Genomic DNA, 17,091 nt, shown 5'->3' with positions numbered 1-17,091 from the left:
GCGGTCGGTCGGACGCGATGGCGGTCTGTGTGTGGGTAAACAGTGCGGTGTGTGCGGTCGGTCGGACGCGATGGCGGTCTGTGTGTGGGTAAACAGTCGTGTAATGTGCGGTCGGTCGGACGCGCGCGCGACGGTCGCGCGCGCGGCGCATCGCGACGCGATGCGCGTCGCGCGCGTCGCGCGCGCGCGCGGCGTCCTCGACCGCGTCGCGCGCGCGTCGCGATGCGCGCGCGCGCGCGACGCGTCGGCGTCGGCGCGTTCGAGCGCGTCGACCGACGCGCGTCTCGAGCGGGCGCCGGCGGCGTCGCCGGCGTCGCCGCGCTTCCGGTTCGAGGTCCTGCGCGCGTCGACGCGCTCGAACGCGCGGGCGGGGATGATTCACACGCCGCGCGGGACGATCGCGACGCCGGGGTACGTCGCGGTCGGGACGAACGCGGCGATGAAGGCGGTGCGGGGCGACGCGCTGCGGCGCGCCGGGATCGATTTGATGTTCGCGAACACGTATCACCTGATGCTGCAGCCGGGCGCGGCGACGGTGGAGGCGATGGGAGGGATACACGCGTTCATGGGACGCCGAGGGCCGGTGATCACGGACAGCGGTGGGTTTCAGGTGTTTTCGCTCGGGACGCCGGACCGCTCGGCGAACGCGAAGGGGAAGACGAAGGAGTTGAAGAGCAGAAAGGCGACGAAGCATCGACGGGAGAATTTATTGATCGACGTGAGCGAAGAGGGGGCGACGTTTCGGTCGTACAGGGACGGGACGAAGATGACGCTCACGCCGGAGTCGAGCGTGTTGAGTCAGAAACAAATCGGGGCGGACATCATCATTCCGCTCGACGAGTTGCCGCCGTACGACATCGATCGCGAGACGTTGGAGGAGAGCGTGCATCGGTCGCATCGATGGATGACGAGGAGTTTGGAGACGCACTTGAAGGACGTGCGTCAACAGGCGATGTACGGCGTCGTGCACGGAGGCGTGGATCGCGAGCTACGACGGATGTCGGTCGAGTACCTGAGCGCCCTGCCGTTCGACGGGCTCGCGATTGGCGGTTCTCTCGGCCGCGACGCCGCCGAACTCGGCGCTTTGCTCGAGTTTTTGATGCCTCTCCTTCCGAAACACTTGCCGAATCACCTCCTGGGGATCGCTGACATGGAAAACATCGAGCACGCGGTGGCGAACGGCGTCGACACGTTCGACAGTTGCTACCCGACTCAAGTGGCGAGACACGGCACGCTATTCACGCGCTCTCGCGGACGCATAAACTTCCGTCGCGCCGAATTCCGAACCAGCACCGAACCCGCGTGCGAAGAGTGCGAGTGCACGCTCTGCACCAAGCACACCTTGGGCTATCTTCATCACCTCGATCGCGCCAACGAACCGCTCGCTTGGTCCTTGGCGAGCGAGCACAACCTGTATCACATGGGCGATAAGATGCGTCGCGTTCGCGAGGGCATCCTGAACGGCGAGATTTGATACGGCGAGATTCGATTCGTAAATCCAACTCGGTTCAACGCGTCGCGCGCGATGTATTCATATGTATTCGTACCTCTCCTCCGCGTTCGTCGCGTCGCCTCGTCGACGGATGTGTAACCGCCAGAAAACGCTCGCACTCGACATCGACGCGCGCGCGCCGCACATCGCGCCCCGTCGCGCTTCCCGCGCCTTCGGGCGCCATGCTCGACACCGCCGATCACCTGCGCCTGCGCTGGATCGTCAACTCCACGACGTGGCGCCCCGGCGTCGACGAGTTCGCCTTCGTCTTGACGATCCTCCCGACGCACGAACGCGAAGAAGTGACGCGATTTCATCGCTTTGAAGACCGTAAGCGCGCGTTGCTGTCGCGATTGATGCAACGCGCGGCGATTAAACGCGCGTGTGCGAGCGCGGAGGACGCGCGGTGGCGAGACGCGCGCGTGGAGGCGCTGGACGTGCGGAGAACCAAAGGGTCGAAGCCGTTTCACGGGGCGCGCGCGAGCGTCGCGGGGGCGCCGAATTTTAATTATAACGTCTCGCACGAGGGTGATTACGTCGTGCTGGCGAGTGAAACGCACGCGGTGGTGGGAGTGGACGTGGCGGCGCCGGGACAGGTGCGACGAGTGACGGGAGGGGGGGGCGCGGAGCGAGACGTGGGAAAGTTGTTGGAGACGTTTTCGTCGGTCCTGACGGATCGCGAGCGGGCGTCGATCGCGGGTGTAGCGGCGAGGGACGGAGAACGCGCGGGAGAGGAGTTGTTTAGAAAGCACTGGAGCCTGAAGGAGGCGCACGTGAAGGCGATCGGGGTGGGACTCGGGATGGATTTGAGGCGGTGCGAGTTTGACATCGACGCGGCGAGGTCAACGGCGAGCGTGTCGGTGGATGGGAAGTCAAGAAACGATTGGTCTTTTCACATGCAAGCGTTCCCACCGATCGTTGATGATGCCGTGAATGAAGATAGACACTGGATCACGGTATCTAGAGGACCAGTAGAGGATATAGTGGACGCCGACGGCGAGTTTACGGAGACCACGTTTTCTCGCCGGGACTTTTCAAAGGATGAATGGAGCGCAATTCTAGCCGCGCCCGCGCCATCGTTCGAGCTTTTGACCGTGGGTGACTTAATCCCGATAGATTCGAAAGACGCCTTCGAAGCCGCGGGCGGCGTGATTTTCTGACGTCGTCGTCGCGCTGACTGTAATCTGCGCGTTTGCCTTTGCCGCTGAAGTACATGTTACATTAAAAAATTGATGGCTATATGATTTCTCACTTAGGCAGTAGCCCGACTCGCTCCGCTTCGATTGCTCCCTCATTCGCGTTGTCCTTGTAAAGACCGAGCGGATTCATCCCGGCTTCGCGCATGAGGACGAATAGAGATACACTCGCAAGCATGACCGCCGCGCACGTAACGATGAGACCTCCGAAAGAAATCTCTGGCTCGTCGTACCACGCCTCCGCCCACGGAAATTTTGGGCATCCTTCCGGAAGCGAAGTCCGCAGGTTGCAAATTCGTCGACGCACCGTCGCTTGCAAGTTGCACTTCCTGCGACACGCGACTTCACCGTCGATCGTGACCCAAGGAAGCCATTTATGCCGAGGATGAATTGATCCAAGTTCAGCTTCGTTGCTTTTCAACAAATCGTACCCGGCGCCGTGGAACGCGCACTTCTTTTGAGCGGCGCAAATCTGTGAGTTTGCGCTCGACATTCCCAACCGTTGCAGCGTATTTTTGTCCGTCTCTTTGTCGGATTCGGATTCGGACGATTCTTCGTGCTCAACCGCATCAGCGACAGCTCGACAGCATCGTTCATCGATCTTGCTAAGCGCTTCCTCGTGACGACCGTACTTGAACGCGTCTTGTGATTCAAGCTTGAGAAGCTGCATTCCGTAACATGACGTAAACGCTCGCATGCCACCACTCAAAGTTCCGATGTTCTCAACCGCGCATGCGGCGATAGCGTTTGTCGTACAACTCAAGTGCCGAGCGTGTCCACTGTATAAGCAGTTGGCGGACTTGTTCCTTTCCTGGCCTACGTTGACGAAGGGCACGATGTTCCAGTCGACCGGTCCTAGCGGCATCGACGCGAGCCTTTGGTACGACCCGAGCATGAGTTCGAGCGAGTATGGATCGGCGAAATCAACGTACATGCGGACATCGATTCGTTTCATCAGTAACTCCTCCTCAGCGCGCACCGCTTGCCTAGAGATGGTGGCGATCGTTTGACGCGCCTTTTTGTTCGCTTCTTGGAAGCCCTTCATCGCTCGCTTCGTCCACGTGTCAACCTGTTGAGAAAAGAGCTCGTCGATACCGACCGTCGCGTTGGATGGTTCGTCGCTTATCGTTGTCGATCGAACGATTTCGACGTCGCTTTCGTCTTCGCCACTGGAGCCGAGCGCCGCGGTTTTGCGTGCCTTGATCGGCATGTCCGTGATTTCAAAGTCGAAATCATCCGCGTCCGATCGCTTGGCGTCCATCGATTCCCGCGCGCCTTGAATCTTTTCTAAATCAACGTCCCAGTAAACGTCCGGCTGCTTTCGCTTGAACCACGGCGCGGCTGGCGCGAGACGTTCTCTCGCCGCCGGACGCCGCTCCGCGGGCGCCGCGGCGCCCGTTCGCCGCGTGGCTAAAAATCTCTTCACCGCATCAGCGTCATCGTTCGACGATTTCGTCGTCAAAGGCCCAAAACGACGCGTGCCCGCAGTCCCCGGAACGACGCCCCCGTGAAGCGGAATCGAGTCCATCAATCCGCCCGAGCCTTCCCAAACGTCCTCCTCCGCCGTCGCCGCCGCGCCCAACGCCGCGAACGCCCGTCCACTCTCCTCCATCCCTCGCGGCGCCCTCGCGCGCGCGGACTCCATCGCGAGCCGCACTATCTCTAATTGTTCCAGGCACGCCTCGCGCTCTTCCTCGCTCGCCGCGTTCGCCGCCGCCCGCTCGTGTCTCCGCGCGAGCGACGCCAACACCCCCAGCGCCCGCGCGCTCCGCTCCGGTCCTCGCACCTTATCTCCCACCGCCGTCGTCCGCGCGTGTTCCGTCTCCTCGAGGCTCACCTTTCTTTTCATCGCGCGCTCTCCCGCGCGTTCGAACGGCATCACCAGCGCCGCGTCGCTCGCTTGGTAATCGCTCGCCAGCGCCATCATCGCCCCGCGCGTCGCCGTCGCCGCCATCGTCGCCGCGATCGCGATCCAGCGCGCGCCTCGCCGCCGCGTCGCGTTCGCGCGCGTTCGTCCGCGCGCGCGCGCCGTCGTCGCCCGCGCCATGTCGACGCGAGTTCGCGCGCGCGTCGCGCTCTGTCGTCAGTGCGCGCATGCGCGCGTCGACCGTCGGCCTCGCGCGCGTCGTCGCGAGATCGCGCGCGCTCGCGATCGACGCGCGATCGAGCGCACGCGCGGTCGGCGCGGCGCCGTCGCGCGCGCGCGCGCGCGTCGAGGGCGCGGCGCGCGGACGCGCGACGGCGACAAAGGGAAGGATGACGACGACGACGACGCGAGCGAGCGAGGACGGCGCGCGCGACGCGCGCGTGGTGACGTATAACGTCCTGAGCTCGCACCTCGCGGAGCCGACGTACTTCACGCACTGCGACGCGAACGACCTGAGGGCGGAGACGCGACTGCGAAGGGTGATTGAAAAGTTGGAACCCGAAGTCGAGCGACGCGCCGTCGTGGGATTGCAAGAGGTGAGCATGACGTGGGCGGGACCGCTGCACGCGTACTTTGCGAAGAGGGGATACGCGTTCATCGTGTCGCTGTACGGGAAACCGTTTAATAATTACATGGGGGTTGGATTGGCGGTGCCGACGGACGCGTACGAGGTGGTGAAGAGCGACATCGCGAGGCTGAGCGATACGGCAAAGTTTCCGAGGGCGAAGAAGGAGGAGGTGAATCTCGGACCGCTGACGCCGGTTTATAATTTGTTGGTGCAAACACCGGTGAATTTGTGGCGGAAGTTGAGGGATTACAGACCGCCGAGCGATGAATGGCAGACGGCGAGAGGGCGGTTCAACTCGATTCTGTACGCCACGCTCAAGTGCAAAAAGACGAACGTGCAGTTCGGGGTATCGACGTATCACATGCCTTGCATGTTTCGCACGGCGGCTGATCGTCGAGTGATGGTGATCCACGCTGGCATCGCGGCGCAATACGCGCTGAATCAGTCAGAGGGATTGCCGACGGTGTTGATGGGCGACTTCAACTTGAAGCCGGGCGACGCCGGGCACACGTTGATCACTACGGGCGATCTCGACGAGTCGCACGAGGGGTATCCGATCATGCCCGCCGGATACACGGGAGAGCCATTCAATGTGAAGCCGCAAAAGAAGATGGAGAGCGCGTACGTGCGCGTCAATGGTGAGGAACCAAACTTTACGAACCACGCGCGCATCAAGGACGACGACCCTTTCATCGATACGCTCGATTACATCTTCGTTACCGACGACGTCGAGGTTGTGGATGTGCTCGATTTGCCCCATCGTGACCAAGTCAAGGGTCCGTTCCCGGCGGCGACAGAGCCGAGTGATCACATCATGCTCGCAGCGACTATTCGCGTCAAGTAGAGCTCCGTTAGCGACTGCATCATTTTATGAAGGATATCCCTGTCACATTACAACGACAACCCCATCTCCTTGCTAACTAGAATGTGTGTGTGTGTACGCGTTCTATCCGCCTCGCTCGACAACACGGTTACTTCAACTTTTTCTGAGCAGCGGAAAAATCGGGCGAGAAAATTGTCAGTCTCCTTTCATCGGCGGCGCCGTCGCGTTCGCGCGAGGAGTTTCCCAAGTCCAAAACAACGTACCTTAAGACGCAATTGGTTGGTGTGACCGCACTTCTTCTTGCGGCAGTTCGTCGCACGCGGCGGAAGGCGGGCGTAGCACCTGGTTTGAGAAAGAAACAAAAAGGTCAGTACGAGCTCAAAGTCAAATGTCTCACACGCGAATGACCGAGTACGAGTTAAAGTCTCGTCGCCGGCAAAGTGAATGGAGTGAAATAAATCTCGGGCAGCTTGCTCGACGCGCACACATCGCTAGACGAATCCAACGGACAGCGCGCGCGCAAGAGTGAGGTCGCCGCCCCTTCGAGCGGGCGAGCGCCGAGAAAAAATCAAAACCCCGTCGCTCGAATATACGTACTTGCGGCACACGGCCCGGTCCGCGTTCGTCTTCTTCGCCAACACAACGAGGGACGGCTCGATGATACCACCACGCAAGCGCAACACCAAGTGGAGCGTAGACTCCTTTTGGATGTTGTAATCCGCCAGCGTGCGACCGTCTTCGAGCTGCTTCCCCGCAAAGATCAAACGCTGCTGATCCGGCGGGATACCCTCCTTGTCTTGAATCTTCGCCTTCACGTTGTCGATGGTGTCCGAGGACTCCACCTCCAAGGTGATGGTCTTACCCGTCACTGCGTTCGCGAACATCATCATCCACCGTCAGTCTCTCGTCTTCGTCCTCGCGCGCCGCGCCGCGCCCCCGATCGCATGACCACGTCTCCCAAACCCCCGCCCGCGCCACCACCCTCTCCATCTCCACGATAGCGCGAGAACGGCAAAAAACATTATCCACAATCGTTTTCGCGTCCACGACACGCCGTAAGCGCGTCGCATCGACCGTCTCGTCGCCGTTTCGTCGTCCACCGCGACTTTAGGGCTTTCGTCGATCGCGTCGCGTCTCTCCGCGTCGTTCGCGACGACGCGCGCGCGACGCGGACGCGCGGTTCGCGATCGCATCGTTCGTTCGCTTCGCTTCGTCACGCACGAGTCTTCACGAAAATCTGCATCTTGCGCGTCGCTTAGAGGCGGTGCGAACGACGACGACGCGCGGGACGTCATGCGGAGGGTCAAATTACATCGTCAACCCTAGCGTCTACCGTTTAAGCAGAGGAAATCGAAGCGGCGAACGCGGGCGGCGAATGATCGATTGTGATTGATTGAATGACAACGAATGAGTAGGTGCGATGGAATCACATGCGCTCGAGTGGCTCGATCATGAGCAAACGCAAACCGTTGTCGATGACCTGCTTGAAGCACTTGCACGCGTGGATGCGAGCGTGCATCGAGGGTGTCTCGTTCCAGCCGGCGTCGAGTTGGCTTTGAACGGGCATCATGCGAACGCCCGCGGGGCCGTAGTAACCCGAGAGGGCGCGAACGAACATGTTGAGGAAATCGCACACCCTGTGCATGCCGTACGAGGGTAAAGCCGGGGGCTTGGGTAACGTCGGCATCGCCGCGTCGGTGATCATACTGGCGAAGGGCAGGACAAAGTCTAAGAGCAAGGCCCATTCGCGATCGTCGTCAAGCTTGGTGAAGTCTACTTCATCGAGAGGGCAGAGCTTTTCCAACACACCGGCGGCGGAACGTTCGTCAAACTTGCGAATGACAGAGGTGAGGCGGGTGGAGTTGTACAGGATGAACGGCGCCGAAGCGTCTTCGAAATCGGTAATCTTTGCGATGTCAAAGTTAATTTGCGTCATGCAACTCACTGATAAAAGCGCGTATTTCATCGCTGCCGTAGATACTTCGTGCGTCACCGTGTCGAACATCTCCGCGGAGATGACCTCGCCCTTCTCTTTGTACTTCTTGTCCATCTTTTCACGAATGACCGTCTTGAGGTCTTCGTACAAGTCATCGGCCAACAAGTAGCGACCGCGGCGACCACTCATCTTCCCCGTGGTGAGCTTTACGAGGTCGTATGATAAGTGGTATTGGCGACCCTCCATTGCCGGGTTCATCATCGCCATGGCCAACGACACTTTTTGCTGCGCCAAATCTTGCTCGCTGCAAATAATGTTCAAAATCAAATCGCTCATCGAAGCCTTCTTGAACGAGTACACGATGTCACGGTAGGTGTAAAGCGTCGATCCGTCGGGACGGAGGACGTAGAGAGGCGGGTACTCCTTTTGGTACCCCCCCTTACCAACCTTGAAACCCATATCCGTGATGAAGCCAGCCATGTCGAGGTACGCGCCTTGCGGCACGCCCTTTTCGTTGCTCTGCGTCTGCGGCACGTAATAGTCGCTATTTTGCATGATCTCCAATACTTTCGCATTCGAGCCCTCCCAGCCGAGTTCGGACTCGAAGTCGAATCGATCGTGCTGCACGCCGTACGTCGAGAGCGTTTCTTGCACGCCGGTGAGACAGTCGCACACCATTTTGCGGAAAATCTTAATAGCCCAAGGCTCTTGCTTCTCGTACGCCAAGTTAAGCTTACCGGCCTCAACCTTGATATCGTCGATCGTGCGAATGTCTTCGAGCATGACGACCATCATCTTTTCGAATCGTCCGCGAAGATCTTGGTAAATATCAAAGTATTCAGCGACGCCCTTCTCCTTCTTCTCGTCGCCCGCCACCGCCGCGAGCGACGTCTTCAAGAGCGCGTCCACCGCTTCTTGCCCGGCTTTGCACGCGTCCTGCGGTGATATCGAAAACGTATTCATCGTTAGTCAAAAACATTTTTCTCGTCAAGGCCCGACTCGTCCGCATAACGGTTCGCCTCGTCTCGCGACGCGTCGACGGCTCATATTGTCAGAGGTGAATATGGTTTTTCTCCACGGTTCAAGTAAGAAAGAGAGTTAAAAAACACATTAATCATAGCCGTACACGCGACGCGAACGCACATCACGCGCATCTCGATCGCGCACGCACCTCGAGCTCGCCCGGTTTCACGCCCACTTGTTGCAACTCTTGACACGTGTTCATCACCGCGTACATCGCCCCGATCCAGTGGTCAATCTTCATGAATGGCGTCATCTTGTCATAAATCCTCGAATACGCCAACGCCGTCAACCCGATTTGCGCGCCCAAATCATTGACGTAAAACGCCTCCTTCACGTCGTGTCCGCACGCCTTCATCATCCTCGACAAGTGCGCGCCGATCATGACGTTTCTCAGGTTGCCGATGTGCAGCGGCGCGTTCGGGTTCGAGCTCGTGTGTTCGATGATCACCCGCTTCCCCTTCGCCGCATCGGTGTGCCCAAACTTTCCTCCCCGTCTCGCCACCGCCTTCATCGTCGCCTCGAACACCATCGGTCGATTCATTTTCAAGTTCACGTACACCCCCGCCGCCTCGCACCCGACGATCGCGCCTCGCCGCGGCCGCTTCGCCACCTCCTCCCCGAACTCCCTCGCCACCTCCTCCGCCACCTCCTTCGGATTCATCTTCCGCTTCGACGCGAACTGCGCCCACTGCACGCACGCGTCCGCGCTCTTCGTCCGCGCGCATCTCGGAAACGCGTCGAGCGCTTCGCTCGCGTACTTTCGCGTCAGGAACGCGCGCAGTTCGCGATCGCACGCGTCGAGCACCGCGCGCAGCGGGTCGGCGCCGTCCGCGAGGTCCAGCGTTTCGATCGCATCGTCCGCGCGCGCCGTCATCGTCGCCGTCTCGCGCGCGTCGCGCGTCGCGCGTCGCCGTCTCGCGCGCGCCGCCGCGCGTCGATCGACGCGCGTCGCCACGCGTGGGTCTCGACGCGCGTCGCCACGCGTGGGTCTCCGCGCGTCGCCACGCGTGGGTCTCGACGCGGCCGCGATCGGATGAGATCGCACGGGCTCGGATGGCTCGGCGCGGATAAAGACTCGTATAAAGACACGCGCGAACGCCGTCGACGACAATCTCGCGCGCGCGCGATCGCGCGCGCTTTTTCGTGGTCGCGCGCGCGCGGCGCGCGCTTTTTCGCGCGCGTCACCGCGCACACGACGACGCGCGACGCGCGACGCGCGACGACGACGCGACGACGCGACGGTGCGCGGAGAAAAGATTCACGCGTCGGATTCAGGGATCGGCGCGGGCGCGACGGCGGTCGCGCGCGGGAAGGCGCGCGCATTCATTCGTCCGCGGCACCCGCGCGACGGGCGAAAAGCGTCGGGGATTCGATTCGATTCGACGGCGGCGCGCGACGCGCGACGGGGTGAGGGCGACGCGCGATCGGTGGAGACAGGGAGAAATGATTTCGCGGCGTCATGGCGCGCGCGAGCGATGTCGGAGAGGCGCCGAGCGAACGCGAGATCGCGGGGGCGTACGGCGCGGCGGCGACGCTGTTGGGGTCGAGCGCGGGGGCGCGCGGAGGCGCGCGCGCGCGGCGAGGGGAGATTCCGACGTCGCGCGTGGGAGCGCTCGTCAGAGCGCTCGGGGCGCACGTGGGGGCGCACGAAGACGATATGCTGCGACGGTGCGAAAAGATTGTCGATCCCGAGGGGCGAGGGAGCTTCGCGCTCGGGCGGCTGCGAGACGCGCTCGCGGCGCTCAGGGACGAGGGGCGATTGCCGACGCGCGAGGAGGAAGGAGGGAAAGGGACGGGAGAGGTGGCGATGACGACGCCCGTGGTTTCGACGGGGAGACGTGCGACGCGCGCGACGGCGACGGCGACGACGACTACGGATGATCGGAAGTCGGTGTTGATCGTGGACGACGTGGCGTCGGTGCGAAAGTTTCAGGCGGGGCAAATCGGAAAGATGGGTTATCAAAGCATAGAGGCGGGCGAGGGCGCGGAGGCGTTGCGATTGTACGGAGAAAATCACGCGGAGATTCAAGGGATTTTGATGGATTTGATGATGCCCACGATGGATGGATACGAAATCGCGACGGGGATTCGAGCGATGGAGGAGAAGCAGGCGCTCAGGCGTATGCCCATCATCGCCGTGACGTCGCTCACGGACCAAGAGCTCAAAGAACACGCCAGTTCTGTGGCATTTGACTGTCACGTCGATAAACCGACTTCAATGTCCAAGCTGGCCACGATTTTTGAATCCATGCGCATGGCGCCGAGCTTGAGTGCCGCCGAGTTGCAAGCCATCGGCGCGGCGAACGCCGCAAAGCTGGATCCTCACGGGACGAAGCGTTCGCACCTGCCGGTGTCGAGCAGCGACACGACTTCGGACGATGGCAAACACGGCGGCTCTAACGATGGGTCAAGCGACCAAAACGGTCGCAAGGGATCGAATAGCGACGCAGATCCAGACGCGCGATCGAGCGGGGATTCGGGTAACGAACAACGATACGTCTCGCAGCGCGCCGACGGGCCTTGCAATAGTTCGAAGCGACCGGGCGCTACCGCGTCTGGTGCGACAGCGGTCGCACCGAAAAAGACCGGTACGAGTGACAATGGTAGTGGTGGTAACAGCAACAACGGCTCGAGCGACGCCTCGAGACAAGGTGTCGCCGACGACGCAGAAGAAAAGAGCACAGTGGATAAGGCGGCTCCGGCGGACAGGAACACGACAAAACAGCTATCACCGGCGCGAGGCACGCAGACGGGGACGAAAGCGCACGAGTCAACAAAAACCGACACAGCAGTTGCTGCGGAAGCGATGGGGAAAACGACTACGACGCAGGATCGAACGACGACTGGCGTCAACGCCGTCGACGCGGGTTCCAAGCCGGTGGAAAGTTCGCATCGCCCGTGTGCAAGATGCGGTTCGGAAAAGACACGATTTTGTTACTACAACAATGGGTTACCGACACAACCTCGACATTACTGTCGATCGTGCCAAAGGTACTGGACCGAGGGCGGAACGCAGCGCAATTTACCAAAGGGAAGTGGTCGCAGAAGGGTAGAACGACCCGACGGTGCGGCAGCGCTCACCGCTCCCGTGAAAGATGCCGCGAAGAAAAACGCTTTGAGTACCGCCGCTGCTATCGCGCACGGTGCCAACGCACAAAACGAGATGCAACGCGCGATATTGGTACTCATGACTCAAGTTGTCGGCTTCGATGTGGACCATGCGGCGAATAACGCCGGGATGGTAGCGTCGCGCGCTGGAGAAGAAGTCGCGCAAATCGTGCTCCAAAATCTTGGTCATAGCTCAGAAGCGATAGAAATCGCTGTGACATTAGCCAAAACCACGGGATGGCGCATCGGAATATCCGTTTCAGCTGTCGCCACCGCTGCAGTAAGTCAAGGCTTGAATCAGGCCGAGATTGCGTCTTTGATTTCCACGCAGTTGCCATTTTTGGCCAACGCGCTTGTTCGCGAGGTTTCCGAACAGGTGAAAACTATGGAACTTTCGAGGAAATCGCCGACGAACGACTCTGACTCTGGAGGCTCTGGCGGAACGGGTGAAAATGGTGGAAAGAGCGCGACGAGTGCGAAGTCCAATTCCACCTTGACCGGAGTCAAGGCTGAACCAGCTACTGTTGCGAGCGTTCAGGCACTGCAGACGCAGGTGACGCAACGTTGGCTGAATGACTTGCAATACGTAGATGATGGGAACGCCCGTCAAGCTGCGAGTGCGAGAGTGGGCGCAGTGACCGTGCAAAGACCGTCGGCGAGCGGCTCGCAACCGCAGCCTCAAGGTTCTGGAGCAAGCAACGCATCCGCCATGCCTTGGACGCAAGGGCAAACCTCGCGCGTGACTCCAGTATCATCCGCGTCTGGATTTCAACCCGCCTTGACAAGTGCTTTTACACCATCCATGGCAGCACCGCGAATGGCTATGAACATGTTTGGTGCCCACCCGATGATGAATCAGCCCATGAACCCAGCTTGGCTATCGATGATGAATCGTTTTGGTTCTAGCGTTCAGCCGAGCGGCGCCCCGTCACGTGGACCGGGAACGCCTCAGGCCCACGAGGCGTTCATGAAGGCATTGGACACCTTGGGTGGTGGATCTTCCGAACCACCGAACTAAAACCGTCACAAATCAATAAATTCAATTTTCCGAATTCTCTTCCAGAAGAGTTGTATACCGCCTTTTACTTTTAACACCATCGAGCTTGGCGCGCATATATGTATTTCGATCTCTATTCTTTCGTTCTGGGAGCCGCCATGGCTCTCCGGCGTGTTATTAATAAAATGTCTTGATTATTTCATTCATTAGCAATCACTCGCAGGCCTTTGTGATGAAGTCTTCGGCGGCGTTGGATGACTTATCGTCGAATGCGGACTTTCTCGAACCGCCGGCGGTGTTGGTTGGTTTGGACGCACGCGTTTGAAATAAGTTGAACATGCTTTGTCTGTACTGGTACGCGACGGATGTGAACAACATTGCGGCCGCACCGGCAAATAGTCCGGCCACACGCGCTCCGGAAAAGTCAGGATCTTGTTCAGCAACCGTCAAAGTAGCGTTCGCAGAAATGTTTTGCGAGGCGGAACCAGAGATTGATGGCGCCGGAGGCGGTGATGGCGGCGGTGAAGGAAGCGCACGCACCGCGGTCGATACCGCCGTCACGGCAACCAATCCGCTAGATTGTAAAGATGTGAGCAGTGGTGCCGTGTTTAGCGTCGACGAGACTTCTACGAGTGTCGTATTGGTCAAGGAATCGACAAAGACGTAGTAATCTATATCCACAGCCATGGATTGGAGTAGGCGCCTTCTGCGTTTAGCGATGACATCCGTAATGCTCGTGATTCCAACATCATCCGAGTCGATTGCGGACAGAGCGCTAGCAATACCCACGCGAAAGAACGCGCGCCGACTCGCGTCAAAATCGCTTGATGAATAGCCCACGAGCGTGGATGTCGCGTTAACAATGCGGTCGATTGGCACTGGCGGGCTCGGTGGTGGGCTTGGTGGTGGGCTCGGCGGTGGGCTCGGTGGTGGGCTCGGCGGTGGGCTCGGCGGTGGGTTCGGCGGTGGGCTCGGCGGTGGGCTCGGCGGTGGGCTCGGCGGTGGGCTCGGCGGTGGGCTCGGCGGTGGGCTCGGCGGTGGGCTCGGCGGCGGACTCGGCGGCGGACTCGGCGGCGGACTCGGCGGTGGGCTCGGCGGCGGACTCGGCGGCGGGCTTGGACAAACGCTCACGCCGCATCCGCAACCGTACGAATCAGTTTCATTCCACGGGTAACTGTCCGGATTTCCGATGAGATGCCAATTCATACCCATCAGAAACTCCGTACAGTTATAGATCTCAGTGCACGTGTCGACTGTGCCCGTCAGCGAATCAGCACTGTCCGTCACCCCGTTCACGTCTGCGCACGTGGTCGGGCAGTGCGTGCAGATGCACTCCGTGGGATCGGTCGACGAGCCGACATCCACTCTGTGCGCGCACATTACGTCCCAATTAATGCCCAAAGTGCACGTGGACCTATAAGGCTTTTCCACGCACGACGTTTCTTCGCCGGGCGGCACGCCGAACTTGTTCATTAGCCACGTGCGCTCCTCGAGGAGGTGGCGTCGAAACGGCGATTGGTATGCCGTCGCGCGCGCGACGTGCGCGAGCGCGACGATGAGGACGATCGCGCTGCGCGCGCGTCTACGTAGATGCATGATGATTCTTCGGACTCGGTAGACGGCGCGCGACGCTGTGCGGCGACGGCGCGCGTGCGAGCGTTTCTGGGCGTCCCGCCGTCTCCCTTTTCGTTTTCTTCCTCAGGAATTCACAAATTCATAATTACAAAACTACGATTTTCAATATCGCCGCTTCTTCGAAGCCGACTTCTTCGAAGCCGACTTCGAAGCCGACTTCGAGGACTTACGCGGCGGCGCGTCGTCGTCATCTTCGTCGTCGTCCGACGAAAGCTGCAGGTCCTCGACTTTGTCCTCGTCGCCTTGGAGGTCGTCGTGGTCGCTTGTCTTGGATTTGCGCTTCTTGAATTCCGCGTACGCCTCGTCACCGTCGATCATGACATCGTCGGAATCGCTATCACTGCCGCCAAACTCCTCGCTTCCGTCTTCTTCGTCGTCGTTACCGTCCATCGGTTCGTCCGCCGGCTCGTCTTCGTCTTGGTTGTCTTCATCGCTATCGGATGCGCCAGTGGATGCTTTCTGACCGCGCGTGAGCTTCACTTCCGTCGCTTGCTGCGCAGCAATGCGTTGTGCAGCCTTCTCATGAAGCGTCTTAGCCAGACGAGACACTGGCGCTTTGCCTTCGGCTTTCTCAGCGCTCAAAAAGTTTTGCACCTTTGCTAAATCTTTCGGCGCAAAGTCGACGTTGTCGCGCTTGCGAATGACCCAGTCACTCGTCCGCTCAGCTGCATCGATAACCGCTCGAGCAGACTTTTTGAACCGAGTGACCGTGACAGATTTGCAAAACTTCTTAAGCTCTCGCGTCGGGATGTGCGCAAGCTCAGGAAACGCTGGAGAGTAGGCGTTTTGGTGTAAGTGCTCAGCGAGCGCCTCCATGGACGACTCAACGATGATGTCCTGGACTCCTGGTAGACGCAAATCTTGCTTCGCTAGGCGAAGCACTATCGTGAAATCCGGAGGGTGCGCTTTGGATGACACCGGCGGCTTTGTGAGCTCGCTAAAAGTAAGAAGTTCCATGAGCAAAGGCGCAATCGGGATGAAACGCCCGGTGCTCGCCGCCAAACGGTTGAGCAAAGCCACGAGTCGCAACCGAAGCGGAGCATAACGAGCCGAAGGCAACAAACGCGCGGCACCGAGGGCGACTTGAGCCAAAGGATACACTAAAGGTCTCAACGGGGCATCCTCGCTTCGCGCGTGTGCGCTTAACACGCGTTCCCAACACTCCAGGCAGTTCACGTATTGCCAGCAGTACACGTTTCGGAAAGCTTCCTTACTCTTCGCAGTCAGCGCACCGCGAAGAAGAGAAGCGAGCTGTCTTATGTACGTGAACGCTAACGGATAGGATTGTTGCTGATCGAGACCAAAGATTTCGACCACGCACGTCGACATGAACGCGATATGCTCCACAGACTCGGCGTTGACAAACTTGGCGTTTGATGCAAACGTTCTGTAAACACCCTTGGCGACTCGCTCCAGAGCCGGCGGTGGCAAGCCAACCGCTAGTGCTCGAAGGAGTAAAATAGCTTGAACTCGCACGGAAGGTTCACCACTACCGAAGCAGTGTAACGCAGTACGCGTGACTCGTTTGATTAAACGCTCAAACGTCGCCATGAATGGAGTTGAAGCTTTCAGTTGTCGGAGCACCATGCCCGTCATTTCGGCATCGGTGAGGTTGCCGAGCAAGTGCAAAGTATTTCCAACGAACGATTTCGCTAACGGTTGAACTTTCTTCCATCTGGCGTTGGTGTGAGGTTTGAAAGACCGGTTTCCGTCGTCGATTTCGTCGTCCTGTACCCCGAGCAATGCTCTGAGGATGCCGTCGCCATTCATCAGAGTGAATTGAACGAGTTCATGAAACGCGCTCGAAGATGCCAAACGCACGCTCGACTCATCACCATCGTTTTCATCGTCGCCAAAGTGACACGCCGCTCTATACGCCTGGAATAAAGCTTTCGCGCCGCCCAGAGATTTCCCTCCTTCGGCGTTGGCGCACAACTTCTTGACGATTTCCGTCGTGAGCGTTCGCAACTTTTTCTTCTTTCGCTCTGCACGTTCATCACCAGAATCTTCGTCTTCGTCCTCATCGTCCTCATCGTCCTCGTCTTCGTCTTCGTCAAATTCGAGCAGGTCCTGATCCTCCTCTTGCAAAAACTCATAAAATTCGGGATCCGTCTCCTTGAGCTTCTCCAACGATTTTTTGTGCGACTTCACGTCCTCCCGCATCTTACCGTTCTCACGCGTCACCCCTTTCAAATCATCGTCCTCCTCGTCCTCATCCGAAGATTCCTCCTCGTCCTCATCCGTCCCGGCGTCCTCGCTCTCGCTCTCGCTCTCGCTCTCAGCCGCCGCCTCGTCGTCCTCCTCCTCCTCCTCCTCCTCGTCCTCGTCCTCGAAATCGCTCTGATTCAAAAACTCATCGATCGACATATCCTCAACCCTCTTCTTC

At 59.5% G+C, this 17,091-nt stretch overlaps 9 protein-coding genes across 9 annotated transcripts; 4 read left to right on the top strand and 5 right to left on the bottom strand.

Annotated features, from left to right (window-relative positions):
* Nucleotides 1-160: 160 nt before the first annotated feature.
* On the top strand, nucleotides 161-1,474 carry OSTLU_42734 (predicted protein; the record flags this gene model as incomplete). Its single annotated transcript, XM_001419298.1, has 1 exon — nucleotides 161-1,474. One exon carries the CDS (start codon nucleotides 161-163, stop codon nucleotides 1,472-1,474), a length of 1,314 nt encoding a protein of 437 aa, XP_001419335.1.
* A 200-nt stretch (nucleotides 1,475-1,674) lies between these two features.
* OSTLU_33039 (predicted protein) lies at nucleotides 1,675-2,652 on the top strand (the record flags this gene model as incomplete). Its single annotated transcript, XM_001419297.1, has 1 exon — nucleotides 1,675-2,652. One exon carries the CDS (start codon nucleotides 1,675-1,677, stop codon nucleotides 2,650-2,652), a length of 978 nt encoding a protein of 325 aa, XP_001419334.1.
* Nucleotides 2,653-2,717: 65 nt separating this feature from the next.
* Nucleotides 2,718-4,632, bottom strand: OSTLU_24924 (predicted protein). The gene has a single exon (XM_001419084.1). The coding sequence runs from the start codon at nucleotides 4,613-4,615 to the stop codon at nucleotides 2,741-2,743; it is 1,875 nt and encodes a 624-aa protein (XP_001419121.1). The 5' UTR covers nucleotides 4,616-4,632; the 3' UTR covers nucleotides 2,718-2,740.
* Nucleotides 4,633-4,944: 312 nt separating this feature from the next.
* OSTLU_87984 (predicted protein) lies at nucleotides 4,945-6,027 on the top strand (the record flags this gene model as incomplete). Its single annotated transcript, XM_001419296.1, has 1 exon — nucleotides 4,945-6,027. One exon carries the CDS (start codon nucleotides 4,945-4,947, stop codon nucleotides 6,025-6,027), a length of 1,083 nt encoding a protein of 360 aa, XP_001419333.1.
* Nucleotides 6,028-6,154: 127 nt separating this feature from the next.
* On the bottom strand, nucleotides 6,155-6,896 carry RPL40 (Ribosomal protein L40, component of cytosolic 80S ribosome and 60S large subunit; the record flags this gene model as incomplete). The annotated part of the gene is made up of 3 exons (XM_001419083.1): nucleotides 6,155-6,169; nucleotides 6,270-6,348; nucleotides 6,604-6,896. The coding sequence occupies 3 exons, from the start codon at nucleotides 6,894-6,896 to the stop codon at nucleotides 6,155-6,157; spliced, it is 387 nt and encodes a 128-aa protein (XP_001419120.1).
* A 485-nt stretch (nucleotides 6,897-7,381) lies between these two features.
* On the bottom strand, nucleotides 7,382-9,626 carry OSTLU_24923 (predicted protein; the record flags this gene model as incomplete). Its single annotated transcript, XM_001419082.1, has 2 exons — nucleotides 7,382-8,878; nucleotides 9,114-9,626. The coding sequence occupies 2 exons, from the start codon at nucleotides 9,624-9,626 to the stop codon at nucleotides 7,433-7,435; spliced, it is 1,959 nt and encodes a 652-aa protein (XP_001419119.1). The 3' UTR covers nucleotides 7,382-7,432.
* A 538-nt stretch (nucleotides 9,627-10,164) lies between these two features.
* On the top strand, nucleotides 10,165-13,255 carry OSTLU_24922 (predicted protein). The gene has a single exon (XM_001419295.1). It carries the CDS (start codon nucleotides 10,425-10,427, stop codon nucleotides 13,089-13,091), a length of 2,667 nt encoding a protein of 888 aa, XP_001419332.1. The 5' UTR covers nucleotides 10,165-10,424; the 3' UTR covers nucleotides 13,092-13,255.
* A 28-nt stretch (nucleotides 13,256-13,283) lies between these two features.
* OSTLU_16425 (predicted protein) lies at nucleotides 13,284-14,450 on the bottom strand (the record flags this gene model as incomplete). Its single annotated transcript, XM_001419081.1, has 1 exon — nucleotides 13,284-14,450. One exon carries the CDS (start codon nucleotides 14,448-14,450, stop codon nucleotides 13,284-13,286), a length of 1,167 nt encoding a protein of 388 aa, XP_001419118.1.
* Nucleotides 14,451-15,263: 813 nt separating this feature from the next.
* OSTLU_2525 (predicted protein) lies at nucleotides 15,264-16,400 on the bottom strand (the record flags this gene model as incomplete). Its single annotated transcript, XM_001419080.1, has 1 exon — nucleotides 15,264-16,400. A coding segment is annotated over one exon (1,137 nt), but the record flags the coding sequence as incomplete, so codon positions are not given.
* Nucleotides 16,401-17,091: the final 691 nt, after the last annotated feature.

The sequence above is a fragment of the Ostreococcus lucimarinus genome, chromosome 8 (assembly GCF_000092065.1).
Source record: "Ostreococcus lucimarinus CCE9901 chromosome 8, complete sequence".
Classification (NCBI taxonomy): Eukaryota; Viridiplantae; Chlorophyta; class Mamiellophyceae; order Mamiellales; family Bathycoccaceae; genus Ostreococcus; species Ostreococcus sp. 'lucimarinus'.
Note: the sequence above shows the minus strand (reverse complement) of the source record. Positions and strands in the feature narration are given on the sequence as shown.

Excerpts from the sequence above, each read along its gene's own strand:
- OSTLU_24924 (XM_001419084.1), bottom strand. The coding sequence starts at position 4,615 with ATGATGGCGCTGGCGAGCGATTACCAAGCGAGCGACGCGGCGCTGGTG.
- OSTLU_24922 (XM_001419295.1), top strand. The coding sequence starts at position 10,425 with ATGGCGCGCGCGAGCGATGTCGGAGAGGCGCCGAGCGAACGCGAGATC.